Source organism: Puma concolor, chromosome A3, assembly GCF_028749965.1.
Source record: "Puma concolor isolate L17-30 chromosome A3, mPumCon1.1.hap2, whole genome shotgun sequence".
Lineage (NCBI taxonomy): Eukaryota > Metazoa > Chordata > Mammalia > Carnivora > Felidae > Puma > Puma concolor.
Window position 1 is genome coordinate 90,919,536 of NC_141669.1, and position 24,349 is coordinate 90,943,884.

General features: G+C 42.7%; 1 protein-coding gene across 8 annotated transcripts in view; it reads left to right on the top strand.

Annotated features, from left to right (window-relative positions):
• Positions 1 to 24,349, top strand: part of NINL (ninein like) — a 180,505-nt gene that overhangs the window by 62,671 nt on the left and 93,485 nt on the right. For all 8 annotated transcript variants that reach the window (XR_015249325.1, XM_086701515.1, XM_086701517.1 and 5 more), the window contains one exon: positions 23,628 to 23,821. Coding sequence is in view for 7 of the 8 variants with exons in the window: in XM_086701517.1 (XP_086557643.1) it covers positions 23,628 to 23,821 (194 nt within the window). In the remaining variant the exon portion in view is untranslated. The remainder of the gene's footprint in view (positions 1 to 23,627; positions 23,822 to 24,349) is intronic.

A 24,349-nucleotide genomic window follows, 5' to 3' on the forward strand; every position in this document is an offset into this window, starting at 1 on the left:
AACCCAAGTCCCTTTTCAGATACAGAATCTGCAAATGTTTTCTGTCTCTTCATTTTATGATTATGTCATTTGCAGTACAACAAATTTTAATTTTGATGAAGTCCAGCTTACCTTTTTTATTTTCCTTTGGTTACTTGTGCTTTTGGTGTTCTATCTAATCAAAGATACAACGTTGCCTAAATAAAGGTCATTTTACTTCTTTAGAAGATTTACTCCTATGTTTTCTCCTAAGCATTTTATAGTTTTAGCTCTTACATTTGGGTTTTTGATCCATTTAAGGTTAGTTTTTATATATGATGTGAGGTAGAGGTTCCACTTGATTCTTTTGCATGTGGCTATCCAGTTGTCTCAGTACCATATGATGAAAAGACTTGTTTTTCCCCACTGAATTGTTTTGGCTTCTTTGTTGAAATCAATTTACTGTACATGGAGATTCTATTTCCAGACTCTGAATATTATTCTATTGGTCTGCTTGTCTGTTTATATGCCAGAACCATACCATCTTGGCTACTGTACCATTGTGATAAGCTTTCAAATTGGGAAGTGAGAGTCCTCCACGTTTTTCATTCTTTTCTAAGATTGTTTTGGCAATTCTGGGTCCCTTTTATTTCCATATAAATTTTTTAAGATCTGCTGGTCAATTTCTTTAAAGAAGCCAGCTGGAATTTTGGTAGGAGTTGCATTGAGTCTGTAGACCAGTTTAGGGGTATTGCCATATTAACAATATTAAGACATGGGATGTTGTGGGGCGCCTGGGTGGCTCAGTCGGTTGAGCTTCCGACTTCGGCTCAGGTCATGATCTCACAATTAGTGAGTTCAAGCCCATGTCAGGCTCTGGGCTGACAGCTCAGAGCCTAGAGCCTGGTTCAGATTCTGTCTCTGTCTTTCTCTGTCCCTCCCCTGCTTGCTCTCTCTCTCTCTCTCCCTCCCTCCCTCCCTCCCTCCATCCCTCTCTCAAAAATAAACATTAAAAAAAAAAGTTAAAAAAAGACATGGGATGTTGTGTTAGTTTCCTAGGGCTGCTGTAACAAATGACCATGAACTGTACAACAGAAATTTATTCTCTTATACTTATGGAGCCCAGAAGTCCAAAAGGTGTTGACAGGGTCACTCTGCAGATTCCAGGGGAGAATTTGATCCTTCCCTGTTTTAGCTTCTGGTGGCTGTAGGCATTCCATGGCTTAAGACTGCATCACCCCAGTCTCTGCTTCTATGGTCACATTGCCTCCTCTTCTCTTTCAAAACTCCTCTGCCTGTCTCTGAGGACACATGTGATTGCATTGGATTAACACAGAGTAAGCTCATTTTAGGTGCATAGAACAATATGTGGATAACTTCATGTGTGTATATTGTTTAGATAGTTTATAATCACATGGGTAGACATATAAATTTGGGGTCTATAGCTGTAGTCCTGGCACAAATAAAAGTACTCGTGGCTATAAAAATCTTTGGAACTGGGAAGATACTGCTCAAAGGGTATAAAGTTGTTATATAAGATGAGTAGGTCTGGAGACCTAATATATACCATGATGACTATAGTTGTAATAATACTGTTTTGAATAGTGGAAATTTGCTAAGAGAGTAGATTTTAGGGGCTCACATCACACACACAAAAAATGGTAACTCTGAGGAGAAGATATCTTAATTAGCTTGACTGTAGTAATTGTTTCACTGTATATGTGTATCAAATTATCATGTTATATTCTTTTATATATATAATTTTATGTATAGTTTTATTAAAAATAAATCTTTATTTACATATATTGGCATGTAATAGGAATTTACAAGATTTTCTATATATAATTTATTTTGAAAGCTGTGGACACCTATGTGGTTTGTAGATATTACAGGTGTGTGTGCTGCCCCAGGCACTTGTGCCTGTGTGCCAGAGGAGATGCCAGTGTTTATTCAGTACCAACTGTGTGCAACACTGGTCTCAATATTGACATGTTAACAAGCTTAACAATTACTAATTCTCACAGTCTCTTAATTAGGTACTGAGGCACAGAGAGGTGAAATAAGTTGTTCAAGGTCACAGAGGTGGAAAGTGCATAGTAAAACCGGAGACTGACACTAGGGTCTGCCATCACTGTGTGCCACAATGTCTTCTTTATGAGACCCCAGAAAAATGGTTGTATTAGGACAGTTCCAGAATTTGATATCCTTAAAGTTTTTAGTCTGTCTGCTTTGTAGGAAAAGGACATAGTATAGTAATTGCTGATTAAATGAAGTTATCAGCTTATTTTTACATTGTTGGCACTGAAAAATCCCGTTGATAAAAATGATAGCTACTCAAGCCTTATTGCTGAGATATTTAGGACCCACGTAGGCAAAGTAAATACACAGTATAAATTTTGAAAAACAAGAAAAGTTAATGCTGAAATTAATCCAAAAAACTCAGAACTGCCAAAGTATGAAGGTTCATTAAAAACTGCAAGGCTATTTTTAAAGTGGCACTGAGGTCTGCTCCACTGGAACCCAAGGACGGGCTTTAATATTTTATCAGGATTGTAACATCTTTCCAGATAAAGAATGAACCAATCTAGAATGGCTGCCCTTGGTTCCATTCTTTCTAGGTGAGCAGGTTTTTATGGAGAGCCTTGTTTGGAATTATTTCCCCTTTGCAATACAATACTCTAGGCCCTCAAACATCAAACACCATAGCTGCTTCTGAGAGACCACCTTTCTCTTCTCTTTCCTCAATACTGAAGGAGTTTCTCAGGGCACAGATTAAGTTCTCTCATCATTGTGTGTCAATTAAATGCAAACCAACACCTTGCTCTGTTTGCCTCCAGAGGGCTGCATGGTCATGTGGATTGCCCACCTACATCATCTGTCTCAGGGCCAATATCCAGTTTGTTTGGGGGCAGGTTTTTCTCCTTGAGGTGAAAACAGGGTTTTGTTTCACCTGATAGCAAAGTGTATGTGATTTTAAATTAAACTTTATAACATTAGAATTATTGAGATTCTACTGATTTGGATTTCAGAATTTTATATAAAACCTTAAGAAATCAAGTGTTCTTCTTTATCTGGAATGTTGTCCCCAGTTCAGCAGTCAGCTGCTGAATGGGGCCAGGTTTTCAGGTGGCTTGCTGTGCAAACATTTTATGCATATGTGGAATGCAAAGGAAGATTAATTCAGTTTGGATGAAGAGGAAACTGAAGAAGCCATTGAACCCTGGGGAGTGTTTATTATTTATAACAACCACTCTACTGTGAGGCCTGTACTTTACATGTGAGTAGGCCTGGGGGCCACCTGGGAGCAAGCAGGGGGGGCGGGGGTTGGCAGTGCTGACAGACGGGTCACTGTGGGACCAGGCCAGGCCCTGCTTGAGGGTGCAGAGAAGGCTCTCCCTGTGTTTCCTTCCTCCTTCCAGTGGGTCTGTGGAAGGATTACAGGGGAAGGGGGTTCTGGCTTCTGCCCTCACACATAGGCTTTGGGGAGTGTAAACAGAAGATTCCCACAGCTAAGGTGCTGTAGGGTCCCTGCTGGGTGGAGGGCGGGGTTAAGGCCACTTCTCAGTGTTTTGTAATTTAGGTTGGTGGCTTTCTGGGGAGGGAGGGAAGGACAGAAGAAGAGGCAGTATGCAGTCAGGCAATTCTACAAATAGGATTTGAGCAGCATTAAAACTGTGAACCTATGTGTGGGAATAGTAATTCCAGTGCTGTTAGTGGTGGTATTATAATGAACACAAAGGATAAGTCACCTGGGTATCTAGCACCTGGCATTATCTTTTGTTTTGTTTTTTATTTTAGAGTGCATGAGTAGGGAAGGAGGCGGGCAGGGGGAAGAGAGGGAGAACCTCAAGCAGGCTCCACACTCAGTGTGGAGCCTGATGTAGGGCTTGATCCCACGACCCTGGGATCATGACCTGAGCCGAAATCAAGAGTCTGATGTTCAACTGACTGAGCCACCCAGGTGCGCCTAGCGTCTGGCATTTTCTGTAACTAGCCCCTCAGCAGCCCAGCAAAGGAGGTATTTTAGACCCAGTTTTTGATAGAAGCTGGGACTTGCCCAGAGTTGGGCTGCTTTGGAGGTCCTGCAGCCTTGCAGTGAGTACAAGGAAAGGGCACTGGGTCACCTTAGCTGTGAAGACAGTGTTGGCAATGTCTTGGGTCATTTAGGGTTGTCTACATGGGTCAGAAAGGTTCTGATGCTTCAAAGTTTGCACAGAATCCTTGGCCCTCTCTATTTACCATGGCAGGAGGAAGATGGCCTTTCTCTGAACTCCTTCCTTACCCTATGCTGTTGTAGCTGACCTTGTTAATATGCAGACAGCGGGGTTTCAAGAGAAGTCAGATGCTTGGAGGCTCAGAGGTTCTGATTATGGGGCTTCAGCCTTCTCTTAAGGGAATTGACCCCAATCCAGTCTATTTCAGTGTTCATTTTGATAACTTGTATTAAGTACCTACCAGACACCAAAAGGCAAAGTTCACACTGTATGGTCAAATATTGAAAACCAGTGTGAAGGGATTGTGCAGGAGCAGGCTGATGTGCTCCACCACCCCGTCGTGTGTGAGCCTGCAGCACCCTATCCCTGCCCAGCACTGTGGCCATCTACTTGGCCAGCCACAGGTAGATGAGCCAAGGAAGATGACCATCTGCTGGGGACACCCTGTATGTTGTATACTGTCTACACCAGGTCCACATCCAGAGGAAGCTTGGATGAACTAAGAGAACTCAGAAATCAAATTTTGATGTAAATCATTTTGTGGGGAAAATAAAAATATGCCTTGTAGCACTTTTACAAGAGGTAAGTCTCTGTGATCAGGAAATCAGCAGCAGTAGATACTCAAACCGGGGATAGCAGACCTGCTGTTTTGGGGGGTCATCAGCTCTGCTGGAATGAGATCTTTTCAGGATGTCATAAGGCAAGAGCACACGTGGGGTGGAGGTACTCCACAGGGTTTGTCTTGTTCTCTTAGAAGATGAAAACCCAAAGTTGCCTTAACTAGCAATCATAGCAGTCACCCCACTTAGAGGACCAGTGATGAGGGAAAGCCACACTGACCTGCCTGCTCTTTACTCCTGTTGTGGATGGTGACACGTTTATCTTTGTTGATACTGTAGCATTGGGATGAGCCAGAGCTCACTCAAGTGCAGGCCAGTCACCAGTGTCTGGAGTCAGGGTGTCTTTCACTCAGATAACCCCAGCCCCTGATCCCATGGTAGAGCCCCCTCCCTAAGGAATGTGGTAAGAAAAGACCTCAAGATAAGGGAAAGCAACCTGGCTATGTGCAAATGTGACATCCTTCATGACCCTGTAACATGAGACCACACAATCAGACTGTGTGTCTATACGTTACCCATTATGGGAGACAAGTAGAAAATGCATAAAAGCCTACACCATGTGGCGTTTGAGGCTTAGTTTTTTTGGGTACAAACCCTCTGAGCCCATGTTGGCATGAATAAAGTTGCTTCCTGGAAAGAAAAGCCTTGGTGTCAGAACTCTTTGTGTGAGAATCCTGCTTCATCTCTTGGGGGCTCGTCTGGGATTTGGAGACGTTGTGTTTCCACCTCCTTTGCCACCGGGGTATGACCTTGGAGCACCAGGAGAAGCAACCTCGCCTGGTGCCAGCAGGCCACTTGATACATAGGAGACCAGCCCCTCTCAGCACACCAGGGTGAGGACCCTGTGTGTGCCCAGTGGAACCCGTGAGGCCCAGGAATCAGCTCAGGGAGTGCCACCCATCAGAACCTTGGTTTGTTTTGGTAGACCTGCCCCAAAGAGGCAGAAGGGGGGCCCGATCACCTCCCAGAGTTGCCCAAATAGTTCCATAATGAATAAGGAACAAAACTGCAACTCTAAGGCACTGGGTGGCAGGTTGGAGTCACTGTGTGACTGTGTGTGGGGACTTCTCTCTCATTCATTTCCTGGGTCAATGACTATGATAACTAGAGCCAACTGTCTCTACAGATGCTTACATTCCCAAGCATCTGCCAAAATTCCCTTTTTGTTTTTTAGGGGAAATTCCCTCTTTTCTCCGGACTGACATGGACTGCCTAATTCTACTAGTGGAAAACAAAACAAAACAAAACAAAACAAAACAAAACAAAACAAAACAACCCTGGAGTCTGCTCCTGTGTCTGAGCTGACAAGATTTAAAACTGGGAATTCTCTTTCTCTGCCTTCTGCTAGCACCTCAGGTCTTCTGCCTTCCCTTTCTCCCTCCTTTTCTGCACCACCTGGGGTGAGGCCTGCATAACTGGCTCCTCAATGCCTCCAGCCATGTGGATATCCATTTTTGGCATATAATGGACTAAGTTTAGTAAAATGGTTCCTGTGTATTCCAGTAAAAGCCCTTCATATATCATCATCCCTCATATGGCATTCCTCATATTCCATTCCTCTGCTAAACAAGAACAACACAAATATGGAGGATTTTGAAGCTGGCTTCAAGGGTATTGCCACTATTTTCCCTGCCTTTGAGTCAAAGGAGGAGGAATTTTAATCTTTTTTTTTTTTAATTTTTTTTTATTTTTTTTTATTTTTTTTTTTTTATATATGAAATTTATTGTCAAATTGGTTTCCATACAACACCCAGTGCTCATCCCAAAAGGTGCCCTCCTCAGTACCCATCACGCACCCTCTCCTCCCTCCCACCCCCCATCAACCCTTAGTTTGTTCTCAGTTCTCAACAGTCTCTTATGCTTTGGCTCTCTCCCACTCTAACCTCTTTTTTTTTTTTTTTTTTTGTTCCCCTCCCCCATGGGTTTCTCTTAAGTTTTTCATGATCCACATAAGAGTGAAACCATATGGTATCTGTCTTTCTCTGTATGGCTTATTTCACTTAGCATCACACTCTCCAGTTCCATCCACGTTGCTACAAAAGGCCATATTTCATTTTTTCTCATTGCCACGTAGTACTCCATTGTGTATATAAACCACAATTTCTTTATCCATTCATCAGTTGATGGACATTTAGGCTCTTTCCATAATTTGGCTATTGTTGAGAGTGCTGCTATGAACATTGGGGTACAAGTGCCCCTATGCATCAGTACTCCTGTGTCCCTTGGATAAATTCCTAGCAGTGCTATTGCTGGGTCATAGGGTAGGTCTATTTTTAATTTTCTGAGGAACCTCCACACTGCTTTCCAGAGCGGCTGCACCAATTTGCATTCCCACCAACAGTGCAAGAGGGTTCCCGTTTCTCCACATCCTCTCCAGCATCTATAGTCTCCTGATTTGTTCATTTTGGCCACTCTGACTGGCGTGAGGTGATACCTGAGTGTGGTTTTGATTTGTATTTCCCTGATGAGGAGCGACGCTGAACATCTTTTCATGTGCCTGTTGGCCATCCGGATGTCTTCTTTAGAGAAGTGTCTATTCATGTTTTCTGCCCATTTCTTCACTGGGTTATTTGCTTTTCGGGTGTGGAGTTTGGTGAGCTCTTTATAGATTTTGGATACTAGCCCTTTGTCCGATATGTCATTTGCAAATATCTTTTCCCATTCCGTTGGTTGCCTTTTAGTTTTGTTGGTTGTTTCCTTTGCTGTGCAGAAGCTTTTTATCTTCATAAGGTCCCAGGAATTCACTTTTGCTTTTAATTCCCTTGCCTTTGGGGATGTGTCGAGTAAGAGATTGCTACGGCTGAGGTCAGAGAGGTCTTTTCCTGCTTTCTCCTCTAAGGTTTTGATGGTTTCCTGTCTCACATTCAGGTCCTTTATCCATTTGGAGTTTATTTTTGTGAATGGTGTGAGAAAGTGGTCTAGTTTCAACCTTCTGCATGTTGCTGTCCAGTTCTCCCAGCACCATTTGTTAAAGAGACTGTCTTTTTTCCATTGGATGTTCTTTCCTGCTTTGTCAAAGATGAGTTGGCCATACGTTTGTGGGTCTAGTTCTGGGGTTTCGATTCTATTCCATTGGTCTATGTGTCTGTTTTTGTGCCAATACCATGCTGTCTTGATGATGACAGCTTTGTAGTAGAGGCTAAAGTCTGGGATTGTGATGCCTCCTGCTTTGGTCTTCTTCTTCAAAATTACTTTGGCTATTCGGGGCCTTTTGTGGTTCCATATGAATTTTAGGATTGCTTGTTCTAGTTTCGAGAAGAATGCTGGTGCAATTTTGATTGGGATTGCATTGAATGTGTAGATAGCTTTGGGTAGTATTGACATTTTGATAATATTTATTCTTCCAATCCATGAGCAGGGAATGTCTTTCCATTTCTTTAAATCTTCTTCAATTACCTTCATAAGCTTTCTATAGTTTTCAGCATACAGATCCTTTACATCTTTGGTTAGATTTATTCCTAGGTATTTTATGCTTCTTGGTGCAATTGTGAATGGGATCAGTTTCTTTATTTGTCTTTCTGTTGCTTCATTGTTAGTGTATAAGAATGCAACTGATTTCTGTACATTGATTTTGTATCCTGCAACTTTGCTGAATTCATGTATCAGTTCTAGCAGACTTTTGGTGGAGTCTATCGGATTTTCCATGTATAATATCATGTCATCTGCAAAAAGCGAAAGCTTGACTTCATCTTTGCCAATTTTGACGCCTTTGATTTCCTTTTGTTGTCTGATTGCTGTTGCTAGAACTTCCAGCACTATGTTAAATAACAGCGGTGAGAGTGGGCATCCCTGTCGTGTTCCTGATCTCAGGGAAAAAGCTCTCAGTTTTTCCCCGTTGAGGATGATGTTAGCTGTGGGCTTTTCATAAATGGCTTTTATGATCTTTAAGTATGTTCCTTCTATCCCGACTTTCTCAAGAGTTTTTATTAAGAAAGGGTGCTGGATTTTGTCGAAGGCCTTTTCTGCATCGATTGACAGGATCATATGGTTTTTCTCCTTTTTTTTGTTAATGTGATGTATCACGTTGATTGATTTGCGAATGTTGAACCAGCCCTGCATCCCAGGAATGAATCCCACTTGATCATGGTGAATAATTCTTTTTATATGCCGTTGCATTCGATTTGCTAGTATCTTATTGAGAATTTTTGCATCCATATTCATCAGGGATATTGGCCTGTAGTTCTCTTTTTTTACTGGGTCTCTGTCTGGTTTAGGAATCAAAGTAATACTGGCTTCATAGAATGAGTCTGGAAGTTTTCCTTCCCTTTCTATTTCTTGGAATAGCTTGAGAATGATAGGTGTTATCTCTGCTTTAAACGTCTGGTAGAACTCCCCTGGGAAGCCATCTGGTCCTGGACTCTTATTTGTTGGGAGATTTTTGATAACCGATTCAATTTCTTCGCTGGTGATGGGTCTGTTCAAGCTTTCTATTTCCTCCTGATTGAGTTTTGGAAGAGTGTGAGTGTTCAGGAATTTGTCCATTTCTTCCAGGTTGTCCAATTTGTTGGCATATAATTTTTCATAGTATTCCCTGATAATTGTTTGTATCTCTGAGGGATGGGTTGTAATAATTCCATTTTCATTCATGATTTTATTTATTTGGGTCATCTCCCTTTTCTTTTTGAGAAGCCTGGCTAGAGGTTTGTCAATTTTGTTTATTTTTTCAAAAAACCAACTCTTGGTTTCGTTGATCTGCTCTACAGTTTTTTTAGATTCTATATTGTTTATTTCTGCTCTGATCTTTATTATTTCTCTTCTTCTGCTGGGTTTAGGCTGCCTTTGCTGTTCTGCTTCTATTTCCTTTAGGTGTGCTGTTAGATTTTGTATTTGGGATTTTTCTTGTTTCTTGAGATAGGCCTGGATTGCAATGTATTTTCCTCTCAGGACTGCCTTCGCTGTGTCCCAAAGCGTTTGGATTGTTGTATTTTCATTTTCGTTTGTTTCCATATATTTTTTAATTTCTTCTCTAATTGCCTGGTTGACCCACTCATTCGTTAGTAGGGTGTTCTTTAACCTCCATGCTTTTGGAGGTTTTCCAGACTTTTTTCTGTGGTTGATTTCAAGCTTCATAGCATTGTGGTCTGAAAGTATGCATGGTATGATTTCAATTCTTGTAAACTTATGAAGGGCTGTTTTGTGACCCAGTATATGATCTATCTTGGAGAATGTTCCATGTGCACTCGAGAAGAAAGTATATTCTGTTGCTTTGGGATGCAGAGTTCTAAATATATCTGTCAAGTCCATCTGATCCAATGTCTCATTCAGGGCCCTTGTTTCTTTATTGACCGTGTGTCTAGTTGATCTATCCATTTCTGTAAGTGGGGTGTTAAAGTCCCCTGCAATTACCACATTCTTATCAATAAGGTTGCTTATGTTTATGAGTAATTGTTTTATATATTTGGGCGCTCCGGTATTCGGCGCATAGACATTTATAATTGTTAGCTCTTCCTGATGGATAGACCCTGTCACTATTATATAATGTCCTTCTTCATCTCTTGTTACAGCCTTTAATTTAAAGTCTAGTTTGTCTGATATAAGGATGGCTACTCCAGCTTTCTTTTGGCTTCCAGTAGCATGATAAATAGATCTCCATCCCCTCACTCTCAATCTAAAGGTGTCCTCAGGTCTAAAATGAGTCTCTTGTAGACAGCAAATAGATGGGTCTTGTTTTTTTATCCATTCTGATACCCTATGTCTTTTGGTTGGCGCATTTAATCCATTTACATTCAGTGTTATTATAGAAAGGTATGGGTTTAGAGTCATTGTGATGTCTGTATGTTTTATGCTTGTAGTGATGTCTCTGGTACTTTGTCTCACAGGGTCCCCCTTAGGATCTCTTGTAGGGCTGGTTTAGTGGTGACAAATTCCTTCAGTTTTTGTTTGGGAAGACCTTTATCTCTCCTTCGATTCTAAATGACAGACTTGCTGGATAAAGGATTCTCGGCTGCATATTTTTTCTGTCTAGCACACTGAAAATCTCGTGCCAATTCTTTCTGGCCTGCCAAGTTTCAAAAGAGAGATCAGTCACGAGTCTTATAGGTCTCCCTTTATATGTGAGGGCACGTTTACCCCTTGCTGCTTTCAGAATTTTCTCTTTATCCTTGTATTTTGCCAGTTTCACTATGATATGTCATGCAGAAGATCGATTCAAGTTACGTCTGAAGGGAGTTCTCTGTGCCTCTTGGATTTCAATGCCTTTTTCCTTCCCCAGTTCAGGGAAGTTCTCAGCTATTATTTCTTCAAGTACCCCTTCAGCACCTTTCCCTCTCTCTTCCTCCTCTGGGATACCAATAATGCGTATATTATTTCTTTTTAGTGTATCACTTAGTTCTCTAATTTTCCCCTCGTACTCCTGGATTTTTTTATCTCTCTTTTTCTCAGCTTCCTCTTTTTCCATAACTTTATCTTCTAGTTCACCTATTCTCTCCTCTGCCTCTTCAATCCGAGCCGTGGTGGTTTCCATTTTGTTATGCATTTCATTTAAAGCGTTTTTCAGCTCCTCGTGACTGTTCCTTAGTCCCTTGATCTCTGTAGCAAGAGATTCTCTGCTGTCAGCTATACTGTTTTCAAGCCCAGCGATTAATTTTATGACTATCATTCTAAATTCACTTTCTGTTATATTATTTAAATCCTTTTTGATCAGCTCATTAGCTGTTGTTATTTCCTGGAGATTCTTCTGAGGGGAATTCTTCCGCTTGGTCATTTTGGATAGTCCCTGGCGTGGTGAGGACCTGCAGGGCACTTCCCCTGTGCTGTGGTGTATAACTGGAGTTCGTGGGTGGAGCCGCAGTCAGACCTGATGTCTGCCCCCAGCCCACCGCTGTGTCCACAGTCAGACTGGTGCGTGCCTTCTCTTCCCCTCTCCTATGGGTGGGATTCACTGTGGGGTGGGGTGGCCTGTCTGGGCTACTTGCAGACTGCCAGGCTTGTGATGCTGGGGATCTGGCGTCTTAGCTGGGGTGGGTAGGCAAGGTGCACAGGGGCAGGAGGGGCAGGCTTAGCTTGCTTCTCCTTAGGTGATCCTCTTCAGGAGGGGCCCTGTGGCAGCAGGAGGGAGTCAGATCCGCTGCCGGAGGTTTGGCTCCGCAGAAGCGCAGAGTTGGGTGTTTGCGCGCGGAGCGAGCAAGTTCCCTGGCAGGAACTGGTTCTCTTTGGGATTTTGGCTGGGGGATGGGCGGGGGAGATGGCGCTGGCGAGCGCCTTTGTTCCCCACCAAACTGAGCTCTGTCGTCCGGGGGCTCAGCAGCTCTCCTTCCCTTTGTCCTCCAGCCTTCCCGCTTTCTGAGCAGAGCTGTTAACTTATGACCTCCCAGACGCTAAGTCGCGCTTGCTGTCGGAACACAGTCCGTCAGGCCCCTCCGCTTTTTGCAAGCCAGACTCGGGGGCTCTGCTTGGCCGGCGAGCCGCCCCTCCGCCCCGGCTCCCTCCCGCCAGTCCGTGGAGCGCGCACCGCCTCGCCGCCCTTCCTACCCTCTTCCGTGGGCCTCTCGTCTGCGCTTGGCTCCGGCGACTCCGTTCTGCTAATCCTCTGGTGGTTTTCTGGGTTATTTAGGCAGGTGTAGGTGGAATCTAAGTGATCAGCAGGATGCGCGGTGAGCCCAGCGTCCTCCTACGCCGCCATCTTTTCCCCACCCGAGGAATTTTAATCTTAAACCAGTGTACTTTTAAAATCCATTTATTTTAACCTTAGTCCGTCCTGACCACACATAAAATTTCCTTCTATAAATTTCCCTTCACAAACCTTCTACAACTTTCCTTTGCTTTCAGGTTTTGACCTAAGCCCTTTTTCTCCAAACAACCAGTCTCAGGAGAAAACTACTTTCTTTTACCTTGAACAAAAAACATATTTCCATTTCTTATATCTTTCTTACACATCTACTTTTCTACATGCAAAGTTGCTTTCCTTATTTCCATCAGTCTTAACTACATTTAGTAGAATTTTAACTCTTAGAAACCTTAGTCTCCAGTGAAAACTAAGTAGAAACCAATTGTGAACTGTTACATCAGAATTCCTTAGATGGTAAACCTATGAATCAATTAAGCACAAAGCATGTTTTCCAACAGATCCAAATACCCTTAATTTCTCTGCAACAAGTCAAAAGCACAAACCTATATCTAGTAATTAGTGCTTTAACCTTTTATCTTATTAGATATCCATTGAATTCAATCCCAATTTATCATGCAAGCCAAACTTTAATGTTTTAGGTTACAAAAGACTGAAAGCTATCTTAACAATTACCTGTGAAAACTATGAGACAAAGTTAACCATTACTGTAAGTCATCCTTTTGCTAACAAACTGAAACAGATAACCTGAGCTTATTTGACCTTCAGCAAACCTAAGTAGAATAAAAGTTTTTTCTGCTTAATGTTGATAAACAGGTCTGTCTCAAACCAACAAACTTAAATTAGCTTAAGCACTGAATATATTTTACTTGGGTCCACTTAAGACAATTGGAGCTCAGTTTTTTGGGTACAAACACTCTGAGCCTGTGTCGGCATGAATAAAGTTGCTTCCTGGAAAGAAAAGCCTTGGTGTCATGAGTCTACGAGAATCCTGCTATAATCCAGGGCAAGTCTCTGCATGTGGCAGTGTGCTGGCTTTGTGGACCTTACCATGGGGGTGAGTAGAGGGCAGGTTCCCAGGGATGGAGGGTGGGAAGGGAAAGTACCCAGCAAAATTGGAAGTGGCACCTGAGTGGCTCAGTCACTTAAGCATTCGACTTCGGCTCAGGTCATGATCTTGTGGTTCATGAGTTCAAGCCCCATATCCCAAGCTTGGGACTCTCTCTCTGCCTCTTTCTCTCTGCTCCTCCCCAATATGCATGCACTCTCCCTTTATTACTCTGTCCATGAATGAATGAATGAATGAATGAATGAATGAATGGAAGTGTTTGATTCCAATCTGGAGCTCTTTTTTATGGAGGCCTGTGAAATACCACTCTGCTGAAAACTGGGTAGTGCCTCCTGAGATAACCACATCTTTCCTGCTGTCACTGTCCCTTCCTCCCCTGCCCCACTCCCTTTGCAACAGTCCAGGGCTCTTACCTCAGATGGCACCTCCACCTCGAGTCTTCCCTGTCACTCCCACAGAGGGTGGCCCTGCCTGACTGCCACACTGACATGCAGCTGGGGCCTGATTACATTTCCATTCTTGTTCCAAGCATGGCTTTATAGAGAGGTTAATGTTTTTTTGGTTTTTACTTTTTAATGAACTTACCCTTATTTTTTCCCACATACTCCATCAGCTCTGTCAGAAACCCATCCACATTGTTTTCTAGATGGTCACAGGCACACAGGACCTATGGGTTCCTTCTGTTGTTGGTTTGTGTGGGTTGTCCTCTGGCACAGCCCCAGGGCTGCCCTCCCAGAATGGTTTCCACCACTTGAATGGGACCCAGATCCTAGATCCCGCATCTCCCTCTTTCTTGGTTAATCCCTCATTTTGCTGAAGTACATGTCTGGTAGCTTTCAGATGAGGCTGAAAGTGATCTTCACTCGGGATGTCAGGACCTGGTTTCATGAGGGCTCTTAGTCTTGCTGCCAACAGCCCACGCTAATTCTACTGCCTGGTTCTGTGAGTACTCTTGCTTCTCTGGATGCTGTAAGGATTTGTTTGTTTGCTTGTTCAGAAGTTTCATAAGGTGGTGTGGGTGGTTTTATTATTTTTTTAAGTTTATTAATTTTGAGAGGGAGAGAGAGAAAGTGAAGGAGGAGCAGGAAGAGAGGGAGAGAGAGAGAATTCCAAATAGGCTCCATACTGTCAGCATACAGCCCAATGTGGGGCTTAAACTCACGAACCATGAGATTATGATCTGAGCCAAAACCAAGAGTTGGATACTTAACTGACTGAGCCAGGTGTGGATATTTTTTATTTGTTGTCCCATGTGAGAGGACTTTGCCATCTGTCTACTTGGAAAACTCCTATATTAATATCCACTCACTGATGAATGGATAAAGAATATGTGTGTGTGTGTGTGTGTGTGTGCGCGCGCGCGTGTGCGCGTGTAATGGAATAGTACTTGGTGATCAAAAAGAATGAAATCTTGCCATTTGCAACAACGTGGATGGAGCTGGAGTATATTATGCTAAGCGAAATAAGTCAGTGAAAGACAAATACCATATGATTTCACTCATGTGGAATTTTTAAAAATAAAGTTTGTTTATTTATTTTGAGAGAGAGCAATCAGTGTGGGGCAGAGAGATTGAGAATCCCAAATAAGCCCCACACTGCCAGAATGGAGCCCAATGAGGGACTCAGACCCACAAACCATGAGACCATGACCTGAGCCGAAACCAAAAGCTGGACACTTAACTGACTGAGCCAGCCAGGCACCCCTCTCATATGTGGAATTTAAGAAACAAAACAGATGAACATATGGGAGGTGGGGGGAGGGGAGGAGAAGAGAGAGAGGAAAACAAACCACAAGAGACTCTTGACAATAGAGAACAAACTGAGGGTTGATGGAGGGATATGGATGGGGCAATGGGCTAGATGGATGGTGGATACTAAGGAGGGTGCTTGTTATGATGAGCACTAGGTGTTATATGTAAGTGATGAATCACTGAATTCTACTCCAGAAACCAATATTGCACTGTATGTTAACTAAGTAGAATTTAAACAGAGATTTGAAAGGAAAAAAAAAAGGAAAAGTCTTGTATTATTCCAATAATCCCCCTTCCCTTCAACTGGTTCCCTTTCCTGGACTTTCAGAGGATGCCTGGAGCTTTGGGATTGTTATTTTGTTGTTGTTGCTAAGGAAAGAGAAAATCTAGATAACAGTACCATAGAACAATTTCAGAAAGTAAGCCAGACAATTTCGGAAAGTAAGCCATCAAATTGTGAATTATTTTTCTTTGTGAAAACTTTATTTTTAATTTTAATTATAAAAAATACATAATATAAAAGTTACCCAATTAATCATTTTTAAATGTACAGTTCAGTATTCACATTGTTGTGTAACAGATCTCAATAACTTTTTCATCTTGTGACACAAACTCTATACCCACAGAACAGCTCCTTCCTCCCCCCGGCCCCTGGCAACCACCACTGTTTCCATGATTTGACTAAACATCTATGCAAGTGGAATCACACAGTATTTGTCCTTTTGCGACTGGCATAAACTGAACACCCGCAGGGTTCAGCTGTGTTGTAGTATGTGACAGGGTTTCTTTCTTTTTAAGGCTGAATAACATTCCACTGTGTGGATATACCACAGTTTCTTTACTCATTTGTTGATGGACATTTGGGTTGCTTCTACCTCTTGGCGATTGTGAATAATGATGCAGTGAACATGGGTGTGCAAATATCTCTGAGATCTTGCTTTCAATTCCTTTGGCTATATACATGGAAGTAGAATTGCTGGATCATATAGTTTCTATTTTTAGATTTTTGAGGACCCTTCATACGATTTTCCATAGTGGCTGCATCATTTTTCACCAACAGTGCTGTGTATTGTTCCAGTTTTTCCACGTTTTCACCAACACCTGTTTTCTGTTTTGTTTTTTATAGTGGCCATCCTAATGCGTGTGAGAATGATGAGAGGTGTTGAGCACCTTTTTTATATGTTTGGCCATTTGTCAGCCATTTTATATCTTCTTTGGAGAAATGTCTCTCCAAATCCATTGCCCATTTTTTAAATGGGATCACCTGTCTTTTGTTATTGAGTTGTAGGGGTTCTTGATATGTTCTGGTTATTAACCTTTTATCAGATATGGTTAACAATTATTTTGTCCCAGTCAGTACATAGATTGCCTTTTCACTCTTTTTTCTTTGATGTGTAGAAGTTCTTAAATTTGATATAATACCATTTGCCTGTTTTTGCTTTTGTTGCCTGTGCTTTAGTATCATATGTAAGAAACTGTTACCAAATCTAACATCATGAAACTTTTCCTCTGTGTTTTCTTTTAAAAGTTTTATAGGTTTAGATTTTAATTTAGAACTTGAATCCATTGTGAGTTAGTTTTTTGTGTATGGTATGAGGTAAGGGTCAAACTTCATTCTTTATTCTTTCTTCAATTTTGCAACACCATTTATTTATATATTTTTTAATGTTTATTTTTAAGGGGGGGAGGGGCAGAGAGAGAGGGAGACAGAGGATCTGAAATGGACTCTGCTGACAGCAGACAGCCTGATGTGGAACTCAGACTCATGAACCATGAGATCATGACCTGAGCGGAAGTCAGGCGCTTAACCCACCGTGCCACCCAGGCACCCTGCAACAGAATTTATTGAAGAGACTGTCTTTTCCTCATCATGTAATCTTATCTCATTTAGACACACTTTAAATCTACTTTTCTTAAAAAAAATTTTTTAACGTTTATTTGTGAGAGACAGAGAGAGACAGAGCATGAGCATGGGAGGGGCAGATAGAGGAGGAGACACAGAATCAGAAGCAGGCTCCAGGCTCTGAGCTCCAGCACAGAGCCCGACGTGGGGCTCGAACTCACAAACCACGAGATCATGACCGGATCATGACCAAAGTCGGATGCTTAACCAACTGAGCCACCCAGGCGCCCCGTCATTTAGATGCACTTCATGGAAGATTTCCTTGTTTGTAGTTTCCAGTCTTGCTATTGAATTTTTTTGTTGCAACTGTAATATGTCAATGTCCAAGAAACCTCCCTTGATGTCTTAATCATACCTTTGTTTAATAGTCTATTGTCTGTGATGACTTTAATGATTTTCCTTTCTCTCTCTGTGGATATTAGTTTTTCTTTGTGGGGTGGGGCAGGACAGTGCCTGTGTGTATGTCTTGGGTCTCCCCTTCTGCATGTACCACCTCCCAAATCACTACCTCCACATTCCAGCAAATGGGTTGTGTGTGTGAACATCAGAATTTTGAAGCCCCTTTTCATGCTTCCCCACTATTTCTGAGACTTTCCATAATTCTGTGATGTTTACAGTGTCTAGTTTTGTCACTCAAGCCCTTTTCTGAGACTCCTGAATGCAGAGGAAGCCATGGAGGTCTACATGGCTCCTCTGTACTGGTGGACTAGACCTGTACCCAGGCCATGCTTTCCAGGTGAAGGAAGCCTTGGAGTTCTTCCAAGCCTTCCTGGCCAGTATAGCGAACTATTTTACCACTGAGGTTTGTTAATGTGGTATTCCAGAAGCTACAGAAAGACCCTTCCCACATCCTGGGAAGTGTCCATAGGGCATACATGAGTAGAGGCAGTGCCTCCTTTTTCCCTTTATTTTGAAAACATGGCTGGACATTGCTTTGGGTGGGGGTTAGGAAATGTGTTAGCATATCTTTTTTTGCCTGACTTGTAGTACTGCTGACCTGAATTACCTCTCTTGCCTGTATCTGCATGGCTGGTAGATGAAATATCTGCTCTCTTGGGTGCAATGTCTTAGATTCACATGATGAGGGAAAGGAGAGGAAAGGAGTGTTTCTGAATTGCCAGGAATTCAACTGTGTATTGAGCAAAACTAGGTATAACCTAGGCGATGTGGGGTTGAGTGTTTGGGTCCTTGCCCTGTGTTAACCCTTTCATGGAGGTGTGTAGGCAGACAAGTAAGTTCTGTCAAGAAGAGGGCTGGCTTCTCATTGCTCCTGGGAGGGCCCTCTGGAGCCCTTTAACCTCCAGCTCCCACACCTGAGTTCTGCCCAGTTCTGGAATCATGGGGTAGGAGTTCCTGCAGGTATGTTCCACCTCTGGCAGGTCCAGTGTGATGTGGGAACATGTGAGGGTTTGCTGACCTTGATTTTCTTGATATATCCTCTTTGACAGTGCAGGTATTGGGAAGGCTTTTCAGCTTACCTGCCCCACTGGGAATGCCCCCCTCTCCTGGGTGAATGCCCTAGAGTGTGCTCCCCACTCTTCCCCTTCTTGGCCCACCCCAGCCTAGACCTGACCTGTCCTGGGAAGGTCTGGGATGCAGCAACTCTGATATTAAGTGGGTCTATAATGCTGGTGACCTTCCCTTTAAAATAGCTAAATTACAGCATCATGTAGTGCTCTGGGCTCATTATAGAATGTCCAGCATAAAAATGTAAAACCCAAAACATTTCGGGCATTTGAAGCATTTGACAAAATGCACTACAGACCTGCACTGAGGTCAGCTCTGGGATTGGAGGAAGCCCTTCCTCAGTTCCTGTCTGCCTTGTGGCCCAGAGGGCAGGTGGGGTGTGGAGCTTGGGAGGACTATGCCAGTCACACCCTCCTGGTGTTGGGTCATTGGATGGCAGCCTGGTGGCCTGAGGATTTGGCCTGTTTCCCATTTACATTTTCTTGATTTTCCTCCCACCCCCAAGGTCTTGCTTTGCACTCACTGATTGGGTACCCTGTTACTGATGGGTGTCCCCTCTCAGGAAAACATGTAGCCTCTCAGAAGAGGTTCTCTAGAGACTTTATCATAACCTGGCGTGTGGGGGAGACCCTAGAAGGAGTTCTGGGTACTCTGGGCCTGCCTCCCTGTAGACAGAGTGGCTGTTCTACTTAACTGAAATGTGCTTCTGGCACTCAGCCTCTTATGAAGAGGCTAAATCTGTTTTCAGAACCTGAATCTGTTTGCATTTTACCGAGGTCAGGTTTCCTTTGCAGTTTTGCCTCATAGACTCATTTTGGGTACACTGGATGTTCTGCTGTGAGCCAATGAAAACGGGCCTGAGGGGGATGCTGTACTAGGTCCTGTGGGAGCAGAGGCTGTTCAAAGAGTTAGTGCTGCTCTCTTCAAAACCAGGCCCTGCTGGCCTGTCCCTTCTGTGGTCTGTTTAGTCAGATGGGAAGTTCCTTCTGTTTTCTAGAAATCCCAGCCAGGCCTCAAAAATGTGATTCTGTGGTCCCAGAGGAAATGAGGTAGGAGCATCCTAGGCCTCCAGAGACAGCCCCAGACTTGGTGGAGCCTGGTGACATTTGAAGATGAACTGTGAACGCAGCTCTTGTGGGTGATGAAGAAGGAGCTGCTACTCTTCTTTCTAAGTCTTGTTGCTTCTCTGGTGTCTGTAGTCTCAGTACTTATTTCTTTGCACCTCTCCTTATTTCAGCAAGGCTTTGGGTTGTGGCAGGCTGTGGACCCCCTTTCACCAGGGGAGACTCGCCACCAGTGGGCCCTCTGCATACAGACTGCACCTTCATGGACAGCCAGGGTGCCTCAGGCCCCAGTTTGAAACTGTGTAGAAAGGGAAAGCTACATCTCAACAGGGACCTTAAGTCCCTGTGGCAACAAAAATAACATGTGGTGGAGGGAGTGTGTGGCCCTCCAGGATGGTGTTGATGCAGGACTTGCCTAAGGCTGGGAGAGGAAGATGGTTCTTCTCTTCTTGCTCAGCCCTGGGGAAAACAGCCAAGCCCGCCTTCTCCAGGGACACTCCTGCACCAACCAAGGGCACACTCTGCAGGACATGGTTTGGTTTGCCCCTTCAGGACTCATGAAGAGTCCTCCTGGGGTGTTGAGGGCCGGAGGAAGGTTTTGTAAGAAAAAACCCTGGAGATGCCCCGCATCTCTAAGACAATCCTTAGAGGGGCACCTGGGTGGCTCAGTCAGTTAAGCGTCTGACTTTGGCTCAGGTCATGATTTCACCGTTCATGGGTTTGAGCCCCACTTCAGGCTCTGTGCTGACAGCTCAGAGCCTGGAGCCTGCTTCAGATTCTGTGTCCCCCTCTCTCTCTCTCTCTGCCCCTCCCCCGCTCATGCTCGCTTTCTGTCTGCCTCTGTCTCTCTGTGTCTCAAAAATAAATAAACATTTAAAAAAATTTTTAAATGAAGAAGGCATGGAAAGATCTTTCAGATATCCTATATTTTTTAAAAGTTGAAAAATAGGGGTGCCTGGGTGGCTCAGTTGTTGGTTGAATATCTGACTCAGCTGAGATCATGATCCCAGGGCCGTGGGACCAAGCCCTGAGTAGGCCTCTGAGCTAAGCCTGGAGCCTGCATGAGATATTGTCTCTCTCTCTCTCTTTCTCTCCCATTTGTCCCTCTCCCCCACTTATGCACACTTTCTCTTTCTTCAAAATTAAAAAAAAAAAGTTGCAAAATAACACGTATGGTGTTACACTTACATAAAAACATGCATATCTATGTGTGTTATCTATTTATATAGGTCTGTGTGTTCATCTACCTCGTAGACTTGGGAATAATTTGAAAGCCTACACTCTAAGCAGTCCTTACCTCTGGGAGTGGAGTTGGGCTTTTGTTTTGCTTTGTTTTGTTTTGTTTTGTTTTGTTTTTGTTTATATACTTTTAATTGCTTGAATTGGTTACAACTAAAAGTAAAATAGAAAAACTGGAGGATTTTTCACAATAGGTGTGTTCATGATTTGCGGAGGCATGGCCAGGTGGTGGTGGATGGGGGCTGGGAGGATAGTTAGTAGTCAAGGCAGCAGGGAGAGCATGCGGTGGGGGGAACATCTGCCTGGGGAAGTGTGGGTGTGTGGTAGGTTCTGCAGTCAGGGTCTCCTAGTCACTGCTCACCCTCCTCACCCTGATTCCTTGACTCTCTTTCACATACTGAATTTTGCCACTTGTCTTTCTTACCATTATGTTCTCTTGTCCATTTACTTCTGGCTTATCAAAAATAAGCATTGGCAAATATCAGTAGTTGTATGCAGCTCACCACAGGTGTCTGTTGTCTGCAAAAGGACAGAGCTCCCAGCTTAGGTGGGGGACTGACCTCGGATGAGAAGTGTGACAGATGTTGAGTTAGTAATGGTATTTAGTTTTCTGATTTATCCTTGATGTTTTTACATGTATATCTATGTTACTCCATGTTGTTTCTGCAGTCAAAACTGTCCGGGATGGGGCAGGTGTTCAGAGCTCCACCTATCCATGCCCTTTCATCACTTCCCCAAGCTTCTTTCTAGGAATGCACGCATAATTTGATGAGTGGATAGAACAGGCCTGTTATCCTTTCACTCCTGCATCACACCTGAGGCTGAGATGCTGGCAGTCTTTATACCTGATCAGCAGGTGTTTAATCAGGAATTCAGGGAAGGCAGTTCACCTTATAAGATCATAATGGAGATTCTATTCAAAGTCAGTTTTTTTACGTCACTGATTTTACTGTTTCCCTGAGTAAGACGATACTCTTGGTGGAGGGAGGAGGGGATTGATATGAACAGATTTCAATCCTTCATACAGGTTTTGTGCTAATGCAGACCTCCCTACCCCTCGTGGATGATGCATGGGCAAATACCATTGACATTAAAAATCATATCTTTATAGAATTGGCATTTATTGTGCTGTTTCTTTTTTTTTTTTAATTTTTTAACGTTTATTTATTTTTGAGACAGAGAGAGACAGAGCATGAATGGGGGAGGGTCAGAGAGAGAGGAAGACACAGAATCGGAAACAGGCTCCAGGCTCTGAGCAGTCAGCACAGAGCCTGACGCGGGGCTTGAACTCACGGACCGCGAGATCATGACCTGAGCCGAAGTCGGACGCTTAACCGACTGAGCCACCCAGGCGCCCCGTGTGCTGTTTCTTATTAGTAAGAGATGTTACTTTATTGTTTCGTGTTTATGAATTGTTTGATGATTAATGAGCTTGATCAGTTTTCCATGTTTGTTTACTTATCGCATCTCCTCTTTTCAGAATTGTCCACAGTCCTGTGTCTGTATAATATACTGACCAGCGTGAAGTCGCCATTGTTGTTGGTTAGAAAACTCCAGTGTTGGCAATATCATATGGTTCATCCTAGTATCTTTAGGACCTCAGTGTTTTACACGGCTTAGCAACATCTTTCTAGTTATAAAGTGTTTCACTTTTTATAGAATTTTTTGAGAAATATAAAAACGTTGAGAATAGAAAATGGAAATGTAGAATATCATAAAATCATCTGTTACCATTTTGGTGTATTTTTTTTTTTTTTTACTATATTTCCCCCCAAGAATTGCAGAAGTCTCTTGATAGATTTGTTCTAGACATAAGTGAATTTTGTATGTGAACTGACCAGTACGTATGCCAGCTATTATTACTATATAGTTTTTATCCTGGCTTGGTATTTTATCAACTGCACTTCCTATGCTGTTTAATATTTTTCAGAAATGTGTTTTTTAAGCCTGTTGGCTATTCTGCCATATAATTGTTCTGTAACTTAGCAATCTGTTTTCTTTTGTTGGACATTTTGTTTTCTTTTACGTTTTTGTCTGTCCTGAAGTACAAGGAATTTCTGTAAGATATTGTGTATGTGAAATAACTAGGTCAGATAATACAATTATTTAAAAATTTCCTGGTATACAAAGTATATTTCAGAAGGCATTTAATTGTCACTTTCTTCAGAAATATGTGAGAGGCCCCTTTGATGATAGCCTCAGTTAGCATTGGGGTTTTTATTCTTGATATTTGACAGTGGCAAAGAGTATCTTTGTTTTAATTTGAACATTTTATATGGTTATTATCCATATACTTTTTCCTTTGTGATTAAGTAACATCCTCTATATATTTTATTGGAGTTTCCATTTTTTATTGTAAATAATTTTATTTAGTAAAATTTAGTAACATTTTTACTTTATAAAGTATTTATAACTAAATACCAGTAAGGAAAAAAATACCATACTTATATATATAGAGAGAGAAAAATTAGAATGTATGTTTGTCAAAATGTTAGTAATGATATTTTTAGGTGGTGAAATTTTGGATGATTTTAAGTTCTCTATACCGATCTCTTTTTCCTGATTATTCTATAATAGATATTTTCTTACAGAACAAAGAAATTCTGGTTCTTTTGAACAAGGACTGGCTCCCCATTCACATGTTTCTGACCTCTCCTGTACAGGTCTCACAGGAGCACCCTGGATGCCACCATACCAGGCTCATTGGAGCAGTGAAAAAATGTGGCATGTGGCAATAAGAGTGTACTCTTGTTTCTCTTTTCCCCCTGGCATGTCCAGCCTGCTATGGGATGGGTGAAGAAGAAGAGAACCACTATGTTTCACAGCTCAAAGAAGTCTACAGCAGCTGTGACACCACAGGGACAGGCTTTCTGGACCGGGAAGAGCTGACCCAGCTCTGCCTTAAGCTTCATCTGGAAAAGGAGCTGCCCATCCTTCTGCAAACACTTCTTGGAAATGACCACTTTGCCAGGGTGGGTATTTGACTTCATTCTCATGAGGAAAAGCACAGAATACTATAGTTAGCTGTAGGCATTTGAGAAATATCAGTTGACTAAAGAGACAGACCAAAGGAGAGTTACTAGGAAATGGAAAGCTGCTTTTCCTTCTGCTGAACTTCTACACTGTAGCAAGAGTTTCCTTAAGATTACTTTTTTTTTAATGTTTATTAATTTTTGAGAGAAAGCATGAGTAGGGGAGGGGCCGAGAGAGAGGGGGACAGGGGATGAGAAGTAGGCTCTGCACTGACAGCTGTGAGCCCCATGCGGGGCTCAGACCCATGAACCATGAGATCATGACCTGAGTCAAAGTTGGACGCTCAACTGACTTAGCCACCCAGGTTCCCCTAAGATTATTTTTTTAAAGCATAGTAACTTCCAGAGGTTTGGTTTGGTTTGGTTTTTCCAGAAAGGTGTTTGAGTGATTTATTGGGGGACGGGGATGGGATGGAAGGTTGGTATGGGTAAATGGTATGTGGTTCACAAACAAACACAAGGATCTGT